Here is a 10,189-nt window from a genome sequence, read left to right as displayed (position 1 = left end):
AACTTAGTTCTATAAATCTAGAATTTTAAAATAGTTTAATATATAATAATTATAAAATTATTAATTATTAAAAATTGCTTTTTTCTATTTTTACTTTTAATATAACTTTATTAATATAAAATATTAAACTATTTTTAAATTCTAAAATTATAAGAAATACTTTTTTCTATATTTTTTATATATAAAGTTTTTATATAGCTTTACTATATAATTAGTTATTAAATAAATAAAAATTAGATTTTTAGCTTTTTTACTAGTAAAAAGTGGTTCATCGGCTGCCGCGGTTCATCGGCTGTCCTACCTCGGTACCGTGCACTAGAAGTCACCAATTGTCGACTCGGTACTACCTCGCAAGCCTTACCACTCAAAGTTAATGTGCGAGTAGCTAGACTATACAGTCCAAGTATTATTTTTCCGGCTTCACGATGTGTTGACGATAATATGGTTTTGAAGCATTTTGACTACATGTCTATATCTTATCCGCCATGCCCGCGCCTCCCATCCATTCTATATACTGCTCAATGCTCCTTTGCATCGCATCCGTAGCCTTCTCGATCAAGCCCGTAAGCGGCGTCTTTCCAGCCTCCTCTTTCAGGACTTTGATGTAGTCGTTATTAAACGCATCATTGATGTTGACCTTGGCAACACCACACTCAATGCATTCCTTCAACAGCTTTTCCTTGAACCATTCTCCACCCGCGCCGTGCAGTACGAGACTCACTCGATCTCCCACCTTGCTGTGTACGCGCTTCAAACGCTCGTAGTCCAGCTGTGGCCCCTTGGGCCCATAGTTCCCGTGTACATTTCCGAAAGCAGGGGCAAGCCAGTTGATGCCCGTTGCGACGAATTCCTCCGCTTGCTCTGGCGTAGTGAGGATAGCTTCCAAGCCCAATTCGCTCAGATCGCCCACACCGTCCTCTCCACCATCTATACGACCTGGTTCTGCCTCGGTGACAATACCGCGCTCATTGCAGTACTTGACAAGTTCAGCAGTCTTTTCCAGATTATCGTCGTAATGGCTCATATCGACCATGATGCCGTCGAATCCTCGCTCGAAATTCGCTGCTCTTTTGACAATCTCGGGCGTTTGCGCGTGGTCCATGTGTAGGGCTACGGGCACGGATGCGTTATCGGCGGCTTCACGTGCGGCATGGAGTAAAACGCCATCGGCGTATTGTATCGCCCAGGGGAAGAGTTGGATGATCAGAGGAGCGCGTTTCGCTTCTGCTGCTCGGACGGAAGCGAGTATGCCTTCGACGTTGTAGCAGCATGTGGCGCAGATGGCATAGTTGTTTGCTGCGGCGTGCTTGACAAGCTTGACTGCCTTGTTCTGCGAGAGATCGGGTGCCATTTTGTGTTTGGAGTCGTCTGGGTGGAATCAATTGAGCTTGGGACGATGCGCAGGTAGAAAGACAAAAGGCTATCGGCGGTTGGTGATGGCGATGGTGGAGGGGCCCCTCCTTTTCCGGCCCATATTCCGACTTTCCGAGAGCGCAGCTGTTTTGCGGGGCATCGGGTTACTGCTTTGGAGGCTGCAGCGGCGAGAACACCGACGGTCGGTGCAACTGCCGGCTAAATGCAATCAATGGCTACACCAGAGGGACATAGTGTGGAGAGTAGTAATGTTCTTAGATTTGCCCGGCACTGTGCCAGCATCACGTACATTGCCATGAATCAAGATGACAACACCCTAAATTCTACTGGCTCAAATCAAAGCCCCGTACCCCAACATCAGCCGATGTAAAGCTACAAGACCTGCAATTGCCATTCCTATACAGATAGCCCGCATGCGAGCAGTGACCAGCTATGGAGAAAGGAAAGGACAAAGGACCACAAATTAGGAAGATAGAGGTTTAGTCAAGCTTGAAAGGCGAATGCATACGAAAATTATGCCTCCTGTTCATATGCCAAAGAGCCCCCATCCCGTCCTATGCTTCAAGCAAGAAGACTCCCTACGCCATATCCTCATCCCAATACAAAAAACACATTCGAAGAAAAATAGCTCAGTCCATATATACCATGACAACCACTCTACTCCTCCATCTTCTCCCCACCCCCACTTCCATTAACGAGCCCAGCATTCCCCTCACCCAAATGCTTAAGTAGCCAACTCCTCTTAAAGTACGTATTCGGATGCGTAATGGTATCCAAATCATTCGCGCCCCAACTGCCATCATCCTTGACCTTCTTAATCTCCCTCTTATGACTCCATTCAAACACGCGGTTACACGCAACATGATATCTCTGCTTGCCGACATCCTCTTTGACGCTTTTAAGCACATCGCGGTCATTGACGCCCACGCGTTGTAAAATGGACGTGAGGTTGTCTGGCGTGAAGGTACGGTAAGGGCAGCCGTGGGCTTGACCGGGCCCGGGGAGCGGCTCGGTGAGGAGCTTTTGGCAGGAATAGGGCGTGTAGCCTCTTCCGCGGCGGTTCGCGTCGCCGCCTACGTCGCCGTAGGCGTGGCGAACGTTGTATTTGTATTCTTTTTGGAACTTGTCGTCGGTCATGAGTTTGAAGGAGCGGCGCCAGAAGACTAGGCATTCGTCTAGGCTGAGGCCGATGCCCTTGAGGAAGAGCGTGTATTGTAGACGTCCGTAGTGCTTTAGATGGGAGTTTTCACGCAGTGTTGTGTGTAGGTTTCGCATGCAGAGGGGGAAGTTTTGCGAGAGCGTGTCGATGCTGTTTGCGGATATGGTGGAGAGGCCGTCGATGTTGGCGTCTGAAGAGGAGTATGCGGCGTCGGGGGCTGTGAACGACTGTGAGAGATGGGCGAGGATGGGGGCGAGGCGGTCGTCTTCGTCTAGACGGGGTAGTGCGCGGGCTGTTAGCTGTCGACAAAGTCAGTAATGTCCTCCACGTGAGATAGATGAGAAGCGACATACCTCGAGCGCATCGTCTAGCTTCTTCGTGAACTCGGCAACCACAAGACTCATCTGCTCTCTTTGCGGCACATATGCCTTTCCCCTCTTCAAGAGAACCTTCCTCTGCTCTACCAACTCTGGCACTCTCTCCCAGTCCACTTTAAACCACTCCTGCTCCTCTCCCTTCTTCTGCCCGCTCGCCGCCAGCAGCTCCTCTCTCAACTCTCTCTTCTCATCCTCCTTGACTTCATCCCACTCCAGATTGAGACTCCTCACAAACTCTTGCCGCTCCCGCAGATCATCATCCTTGAACCTGAGCCTAAAGAGCATCGTCTCTAACCTCGAAAACCGCCGTCGAAGGTCCTCGGTCGAGGAGAACGCGAGGCGCAGAATGAAATGTGAATAGTGATCCTTCCTCCGCTCATCTTGAAGTTTCTGGCTCTTTGACGAGGCCGATCGCAGCGGCAGATATTTGTCTAGTATGCCCTTCATGAACTCGGCGGTTTCTTCCGGGCTGCGGTTCCGGAAACTACATGCTTCGAGCTCGGAGAGGACTGCAATACAGGCACTTAGCAACACGACTTCGCTACAACATGGTTTGTCTGCGCTCCATACCTTTCAATCGGTTAATCGCCCAGGTTTCGAATTCCTCAAGCGTGATCTCTGCGGTGGGCGGCACGACGTAAAGGTTGAGCCGGTGCTCATAGTTCTGCTGCTGAAACTCTGCATTTGCCCATTGCCGCTTCTTGTAGTCGAGATTGGCGCGTCGCTTGGGGTCAACTCGAGAGTAATCGTGGCGGATCATGATGTTTTGATGGTGTACTGCTGTGTTGTTGGCTTCTGATGATGCGGAGTTCTAAAGTGGCAGGCGCGTCGCGCGTCGGCACGCGTCAGTTGGCGCTAATCCTCTTCTAGAGGACGCGCTCCAAGCACCCTTGTTGCTGATGTACGGCTCACAAGGTTGTGATTACAAGTGCTAGGCTTGGTATGTCTATCATTGGCTCTCCGTTTATCTATTTTCTAACCCACTACTGGCTCTACGCAGACAGCTCTAGAGCCTCTCAACCCAGCAAGTCGCCCAGAGCATTTACATAGGCCATGGGCACAGTCGGCGCTCCCTCAGCGAGGAACTCCTCCTTCTTACTCACACCCGTCAAGACGGCCAGTGTGCCTCCCAGCTTGCCGTCGATGCCAAACTGAATATCCGTGTTCATCCTGTCTCCCACCATGCAGGTCCTGCTGCGATCAAACTGGAACTTGCCCTCGACAGCATCCATCATCGCTTGACTAGGCTTGCCCAGGGATAGTGGTTCCCTCCCGATAGCCTTTGCTAGACCCGCACCAGACGAGCCGGCCCCAGGGAAAAGAGTATGCGCCATTGGCAGTGAGCTGTCGATGTTCGTGGCCAGGTACTTTGCGCCACGTTGTAAGTATTGGAAAGCAATCGCCGTCTTCAGGTAGTTGGTGTGGAAGTCGAGCCCGGTGAGCACGATGCCGACGTCTGGATCTAGCATGCTGCCGTTGGCAATGTTCTCAAAGTCCTCCGGTTGAATGTCGCGGCGAAAAGCGGGATCCGTGCCCCCAATGAATGGAACGCCTTCGGATTGAAGCTCCTGTTCCACGCCAGTTTCTCCTAGCACAAACACTTTGTTCTTGGGTGCCGGCAGTTTGAGGATACGAGCGATGTATATGGCGGCGCTGTAGGAGGAACCGAAGACTTCGTCCTGGACTCGTGTCAACTAGAGGACGTATTCAGAACGCGACGCCTACTGACCACTTCTGCGGGTATTCCAAGCTTGTCGAACTTCTTCTTGTAATCGGCTCGCGACTTTGTGCTGTTGTTGGTGACAAACACAAGCTGCTTGCCTGTCGTTGGTATCAGTTTCTGCGATCGTCCAATTCTATGCAAAGATCGTACCTTTACTCCTCAGCATCTCGAGCGTTTCCGGGACTTTCTCGTAGAGGTGATCGCCAGACCAGAGAACGCCTATCCTTCTTCACAATCAGTGAACTGCTGCAAGGTAGATGACGTCTGGGCGCCTTGTCAACTGTTAGGGGAGTTGGCGCATACCATCGCAATCGAACAGGAAGACCTTCGCAGCTTGTCAGGGCAGTTCTAGTGCGGCAATGCAGAACTCACATCAAATTTGGCGAGGAACTCATCAATGGCGGCTTTGTCGCCAGTCAAGAACTGGGGTTTCGACATGGTTTGAGGTTTTGTAGAGATAATGGAACAAATCACAATGACGCTGAAAGATGACTCTGGTGGGGTTCTTGGCATGGACCCTGAAGCGGCTCGGAATGAAATCCGACAGATTCCGATTCCCAGAGGTGCAGGGTGCTCAAAGTTTCAACCCATTCTTATGTTATTTACTTGAGTATCTACAGATTTTTGCTGACACTAACCTTCATAGCTTCGGTCCGTCCAATCAGTCCACAACAATCTTCCTTTCTAGTTCTTCAAAGTTTTCGAAGAAGCTGTCAAACAGATTGATGGCATGTTCAACATCATGAGCTCCGCCAGTCTCGCGGATACTGTGCATGCTCAGTTGAGGATTGCCCAAGTCGAGTGTGCGAGCACCCAGTGCAGCCGACAACATAGGGCCAATAGTGCTGCCACATGACGAGTCATTGCGGACAACAAAGAGCTGTAGCGGAACGCCTGCCTTGGTCGACGATGGACTAGTCGAAGCTGGTTTTGCGCGACGCGCTGCCTCCTGTAGCAGGACGATGCCCGGAGTACTTGTGGCATATCGGGCGTTGGCGTTGATCTTGATGACGGTGCCCTTGTTCATCTCAGGCCTGTGCTGCGACTCGTATTTTGCAGGGTAGTTTGGATGCACAGAGTGGGCCATGTCGGCAGAGATGAGAAACGAGGTGGACAAGGTCTGCTCGTAGGCGGTGGCAGTGTCAGCATCGACCTTGTCGTAAGACTTGTCGGAATCGCTCTCGGACGCTGGCAAGACAGAAAGGCGGCGGAGCACGGCGGGTAGGAGATTCGAATCCGCTCCTTGTGCTGTCTTGGATCCGATTTCCTCATGGTCGAAGCAAGCGATGAGGCGAATGGTGGAGTCATTGTCCAAGGCTGTGGACGAAGAGAGACTCTTGATCAAGCCCTCGACACTGCAGAAGGTCATCATCAGGTTGTCCAGGCGCGGCGAGAAGATGAGCTCGTTATTGAGACCGCCAATGGCCGACTTTTGGGTATCGTAGAGCACTATTTCAAAATCCAGGACCTGGTCCGGCTCCGCACCTGCTTCCTCTGCAATGATCTCGACTAGATACGAATGATGCCTCGAGGTGGGAGCGGCCAATGGCTCGATCTGACTGCTATCTTTCGTCTCCCTCTCCGCGTCCTTGGGTTCCTCTGTCTTGCCCTGCCTGTTCAACTCCGCTGCTACCATACCAGCAATGGGGAACAGCTGGGTCTCCTTGTTGAACTGAAAGTTTTCCTGGCGGTCAAGGTGTATCGCGAGTGTTGGGATTCTCAAGATGGGTCGTTCCACCTTGACGAGACGCTGCTCGATGTTTCCGTCCTTTGTCCGCACCATTGCGCGCCCTGCGATGCTCAAGTCACGGTCGAACCAGGTATGCCACAGACCGCCACCGTACGTCTCACAGGCCACTTGCAGGAAACCATCGCCCTGGCGCTTCGAGACAGGCTTGATGCGCAGACACGGCGAGTCTGTATGGGCTCCGATCATGGCAATCGGGTTGCCCGCCTTCCATTTTTTGCCGACAGCGAAGGCAACGATAGAGGATCCGTTACGGGTAAGGTAGTACTTGCCCCCGGGGTGGATGGTTGACGCCCACGAGTCGCGCTCCTGTGGTGTTTGTTAGCACTCGGGCTTGGTAGCATTCGATGGCCCGCTGTCTTGGGGTTCTATGAAGCAACAGCACTCACTACCTACCTTGATCTGCTTGAAGCCCACCTTCTCTAGCCGCTCTTTGGCTGATTTGACGGCATGGAAGGCTAATTGACAGGTCAACGAGGGGCCACATGTTCATGCGCAGCGGGCCACGTACGTGTAGGCGAGGCATTGACGAAGGAGAGGAAGTCGTCGGCCGCTTTGAGGGATGGCTTGGTGGTGGCCATGGTTCTGAATGCACACGACAGGATCAAGCGGGGTGGGATGAGAAGAGTGCGTTGTGTCTGTGAGATTGCTGGCCTGAGGTGCAGTATTGTTGCTCGCAGCTTGCAGGCGACTCGCATAGGGATTGGATGACGAGGTCTACAGGATGGCCGCTTGGATGTGGGGGATGCTGGGCAGAGAGTCGGTTGCAGGGTAAGCAGCGGGACGGTTGGGTTGGGGGGGACAGGCAGGGGCGGTGATTGGCTGCAACACGCGTAGGCGGCATCAAAACAGCGACAAGCCAAACAGCGGCCAGCCCCAGGCACAGCGCGACGAGACGACCCAAAAGGACAAGACGAGACGAGACGAGAACCAGGACCAGCCCTCGCGCACTAACACGACCGCGATCACGAACTCGTCCTCCCCGCCGCCCTCACTCGGCCCTCGTCTGTCTCTCCAGCTCGAGCATCTCGCCCTGCGTCCCGTGCCCCCCTCCCAGCTGCATCCGTCGCTCCTTGCCTGCGCCGCCCACGCCTGTCTTCGTTGCTCCCCAGCTGCTTGCGGCTCTTTGCGCCTCAAGCTCCGACCTCACAACAACAAAGTCACCGCCGACCGCCCCCGCCGACGCGCACCCGCCAAAACAGCCACAACCACGGCAGTCCTGTCATGCCCACCACGTTCGAGTAAAATAGGATATATCCTTTTGTCTTGCTGCACCTCGCGCACAGCTACAATCGGGCAGGAGGTGGGACAAACGACCAAGGGGCTCCCCCAATACCAACCATCCGTCGCAATCACATAACTCAACCTCACCAACGCATTCACCGCATCTTCCGCGCCGCCTTCACCTCTGCTTCTAGGCCATTGTTGGCCCTCCAACTTCAATACGTCGCAAACTCACCCTGGACAGCTCCCCCGCCAGCCGACTGCAACACCTCTTCCACAACAACCCACCAAACTGCCCATCGCAGTACAGCGCAGTCACCACCATGGCGCGAGACGACGCAGCCGACGCAGCTACTGCGACGGCCCACATAGAACAGGGCATCGCCACGCCAACATTGATATCCCCGCCAGAGTCCAAAACGCCGCCCACGGCTACCCACAAGCGCAATCAGGCTGTCTTCGAAAACAACGCACACGACCGGAACTCGGAGCCAGTCGATGCGTCTGCCCTGTCAAAGGCGCTTGAGCAGTTTGAGCAGGCCGGCCGCGTGCGCGAGCGGACACCAACAGCGAGCCCAAGCCGAAAGCGCCCGCGGATATATGGCGATAGGTGAGCAGAGCTGCACTGCGCAGTCAGAGCGAGCGAAGAAAGCTAACCAGTGCGACAGGTTCATCCCGAATCGCGCGGGTCAAGATCTCCAGGCGAGCTTCAACCTCCTCCATGACGATGGCTCGCCAGCTACCCCCTCCAAGGCTAGGCGCACACCCCACAATGAGCTACACTTCCAGAAGAGTCAGTCGGTATCAATACCAATCAAATGAAACCCCGACTAACATTGTCCCAGCCGAAGAAGCAAACCGGACGTATTCCGCCGTGCTCCGCCAGGAGATGTTCGAACGCTCAGTTCCACAGGCCTTTCCGCAGAGTTTGTCACCAACTGACAGTGCCAATATGCGGGGTGCAGGCCGCTCACATACTCCTCCAGCTAGAACCACTGGCTCATTGCCTCCTCCGTCTCTGACGCCTTCAACCCCACACAAGAATCTGTTCTCATACGCAGGCCAGCCAACACCATCGCGGACGCCCTCAAGCCGGCAGGGCATACTCAACCTCAATACCCGCTCAGATCTCTACAGCCTTTCGCCAATCAAGTACAGTAGTCAGCGCATGCTGCTCAGCCCTCAGCGCGCACCTCGAGCTGTATCCAAAGTACCCTACAAGGTCCTCGATGCGCCAGATCTTGCCGACGACTTCTACCTCAACCTCGTCGACTGGGGCAGTCAAAACACGCTCGGCGTCGGGCTTGGATCGTGTGTCTACATGTGGAACTCGAGCAGCGGCCGCGTGACTAAGCTATGCGAATTGGCTGATGACTCTGTCACAAGTGTCAACTGGATACAACGCGTAAGTTGCTGCACGTCATTTACAACCTAACGTGCTAACGCAATGTAGGGTTCGCACATTGCAATTGGTACCAATCGAGGTCAAGTACAGATCTGGGACGCGCAGACGCAGCGCCGTCTTCGTACCATGATGGGCCACACGGCTCGTGTTGGTGCCCTTGCTTGGAACGAGCACATCCTGACTTCAGGCTCAAGGGATCGCACCATCTATCATCGCGATGTTCGACAACCAGACCAGTGGCTTCGTAAGCTGGTAGGACACAAGCAGGAGATTTGTGGTCTCAAGTGGAACCACGAGGACCAGCAGCTCGCTTCTGGAGGCAACGACAACAAGCTCATGGTTTGGGAGAAGCTCAACGCCGAGCCTACCTTCAAGTGGAGTGAACACCAAGCTGCCGTAAAAGCCATTGCTTGGAGTCCACACCAGCGAGGCCTTCTCGCTAGCGGCGGTGGTACGGCAGACCGAACCATCAAATTCTGGAACACTCTCATTTCCTCCAACGGCCCTTCGGCTTCCTCCCTTGCTGCCGCGTCGGCTGCCGCGTCTGCATCGAGTTCCGCCAACGTACCCATCTCACCTACCGCGCCAGCCAACCTCATCAACAGCCTCGACACTGGCAGCCAAGTATGCAACCTTGCCTGGTCAAAGAACAGCAACGAGATTGTCTCAACGCACGGGTACAGCCAAAATCAAATCATCGTCTGGAAGTACCCCAGCATGCAGCAAGTTGTTTCGTTGACTGGCCACACGTACCGAGTACTCTACCTTGCCATGAGTCCAGACGGCCAAGTCATCGTCACTGGCGCCGGCGACGAAACCCTTCGTTTCTGGAACGCTTTCAAGAAGAAGGAACGGACGGGTGGCCTCAGCAGCATGGACAGCTGGGGTGTTATTCGCTAGCTGTTCCATGTGCTTGCGCTTCCTCTTCTGACTTTGTATTATAGGACTGAAATCCGGCTGGCTCGGCGTGCAGTGCAGTGCAGGCAGACTCGTTTGTCTGCCTTTTCATATCACTAACGTGTCTGTGTAGATGCGCAGCTCGTTGTCGATGTAGTTACTGCCAGAGTCACACCTCAGTCCGTTTGCATTCTTCTTCCGACTAGCGACTTTTCCCGACGTGGATGGCCACGATCAGTATTTCCTTATGAGCATGGGCGGGTGCCTCGGGCGTTTCTTACAT

General features: G+C 53.6%; 5 protein-coding genes across 5 annotated transcripts; 1 reads left to right on the top strand and 4 right to left on the bottom strand.

Annotated features, from left to right (window-relative positions):
* Nucleotides 1-387: 387 nt before the first annotated feature.
* K460DRAFT_369576 (fructose-bisphosphate aldolase-like protein class-II) lies at nt 388-1,423 on the bottom strand. The gene has a single exon (XM_040933984.1). The coding sequence runs from the start codon at nt 1,349-1,351 to the stop codon at nt 470-472; it is 882 nt and encodes a 293-aa protein (XP_040784118.1). The 5' UTR covers nt 1,352-1,423; the 3' UTR covers nt 388-469.
* A 266-nt stretch (nt 1,424-1,689) lies between these two features.
* Nucleotides 1,690-3,701, bottom strand: K460DRAFT_419601 (DNA primase, large subunit). Its single transcript, XM_040938026.1, has 3 exons — nt 3,481-3,701; nt 2,887-3,419; nt 1,690-2,832 (listed from the first exon to the last, which is right to left on the bottom strand). The coding sequence occupies exons 1-3, from the start codon at nt 3,668-3,670 to the stop codon at nt 2,032-2,034; spliced, it is 1,524 nt and encodes a 507-aa protein (XP_040784117.1). The 5' UTR covers nt 3,671-3,701; the 3' UTR covers nt 1,690-2,031.
* Nucleotides 3,702-3,813: 112 nt separating this feature from the next.
* K460DRAFT_369574 (4-nitrophenylphosphatase) lies at nt 3,814-5,108 on the bottom strand. Its single transcript, XM_040933983.1, has 5 exons — nt 5,006-5,108; nt 4,937-4,958; nt 4,784-4,852; nt 4,640-4,731; nt 3,814-4,589 (listed from the first exon to the last, which is right to left on the bottom strand). The coding sequence occupies exons 1-5, from the start codon at nt 5,069-5,071 to the stop codon at nt 3,927-3,929; spliced, it is 912 nt and encodes a 303-aa protein (XP_040784116.1). The 5' UTR covers nt 5,072-5,108; the 3' UTR covers nt 3,814-3,926.
* On the bottom strand, nt 5,033-7,124 carry K460DRAFT_369573 (peptidase M18, aminopeptidase I). The gene is made up of 3 exons (XM_040933982.1): nt 6,892-7,124; nt 6,777-6,838; nt 5,033-6,689 (listed from the first exon to the last, which is right to left on the bottom strand). The coding sequence occupies exons 1-3, from the start codon at nt 6,959-6,961 to the stop codon at nt 5,295-5,297; spliced, it is 1,527 nt and encodes a 508-aa protein (XP_040784115.1). The 5' UTR covers nt 6,962-7,124; the 3' UTR covers nt 5,033-5,294.
* Nucleotides 7,125-7,927: 803 nt separating this feature from the next.
* Nucleotides 7,928-9,909, top strand: K460DRAFT_293742 (WD40 repeat-like protein; the record flags this gene model as incomplete). Its single annotated transcript, XM_040929446.1, has 4 exons — nt 7,928-8,214; nt 8,273-8,397; nt 8,450-9,009; nt 9,058-9,909. The coding sequence occupies 4 exons, from the start codon at nt 7,928-7,930 to the stop codon at nt 9,907-9,909; spliced, it is 1,824 nt and encodes a 607-aa protein (XP_040784114.1).
* Nucleotides 9,910-10,189: the final 280 nt, after the last annotated feature.

This window comes from Cucurbitaria berberidis, assembly GCF_010015615.1.
Source record: "Cucurbitaria berberidis CBS 394.84 unplaced genomic scaffold K460scaffold_5, whole genome shotgun sequence".
In the NCBI taxonomy this organism is placed as follows: domain Eukaryota; kingdom Fungi; phylum Ascomycota; class Dothideomycetes; order Pleosporales; family Cucurbitariaceae; genus Cucurbitaria; species Cucurbitaria berberidis.
The sequence above is the reverse complement of the archived record's forward strand: the minus strand, read 5'-3'. Positions and strand labels throughout refer to the sequence as shown.

Coding starts and splice junctions, on each gene's coding strand:
- K460DRAFT_369574 (XM_040933983.1), bottom strand. CDS start 5,071: ATGTCGAAACCCCAGTTCTTGACTGGCGACAAAGCCGCCATTGATGAG. Junction 4,959..5,005: donor AGTTCCTCGCCAAATTTGAT/GTGAGTTCTGCA, acceptor CAAGCTGCGAAG/GTCTTCCTGTTCGATTGCGA. Junction 4,590..4,639: donor TTGGAATACCCGCAGAAGTG/GTCAGTAGGCGT, acceptor ACACGAGTCCAG/GACGAAGTCTTCGGTTCCTC.
- K460DRAFT_369576 (XM_040933984.1), bottom strand. CDS start 1,351: ATGGCACCCGATCTCTCGCAGAACAAGGCAGTCAAGCTTGTCAAGCAC.
- K460DRAFT_419601 (XM_040938026.1), bottom strand. CDS start 3,670: ATGATCCGCCACGATTACTCTCGAGTTGACCCCAAGCGACGCGCCAAT. Junction 3,420..3,480: donor GGCGATTAACCGATTGAAAG/GTATGGAGCGCA, acceptor CCTGTATTGCAG/TCCTCTCCGAGCTCGAAGCA. Junction 2,833..2,886: donor AGCTAGACGATGCGCTCGAG/GTATGTCGCTTC, acceptor CTTTGTCGACAG/CTAACAGCCCGCGCACTACC.
- K460DRAFT_369573 (XM_040933982.1), bottom strand. CDS start 6,961: ATGGCCACCACCAAGCCATCCCTCAAAGCGGCCGACGACTTCCTCTCC. Junction 6,839..6,891: donor CGTCAATGCCTCGCCTACAC/GTACGTGGCCCG, acceptor CCTGTCAATTAG/CCTTCCATGCCGTCAAATCA. Junction 6,690..6,776: donor TGGGCTTCAAGCAGATCAAG/GTAGGTAGTGAG, acceptor CAAACACCACAG/GAGCGCGACTCGTGGGCGTC.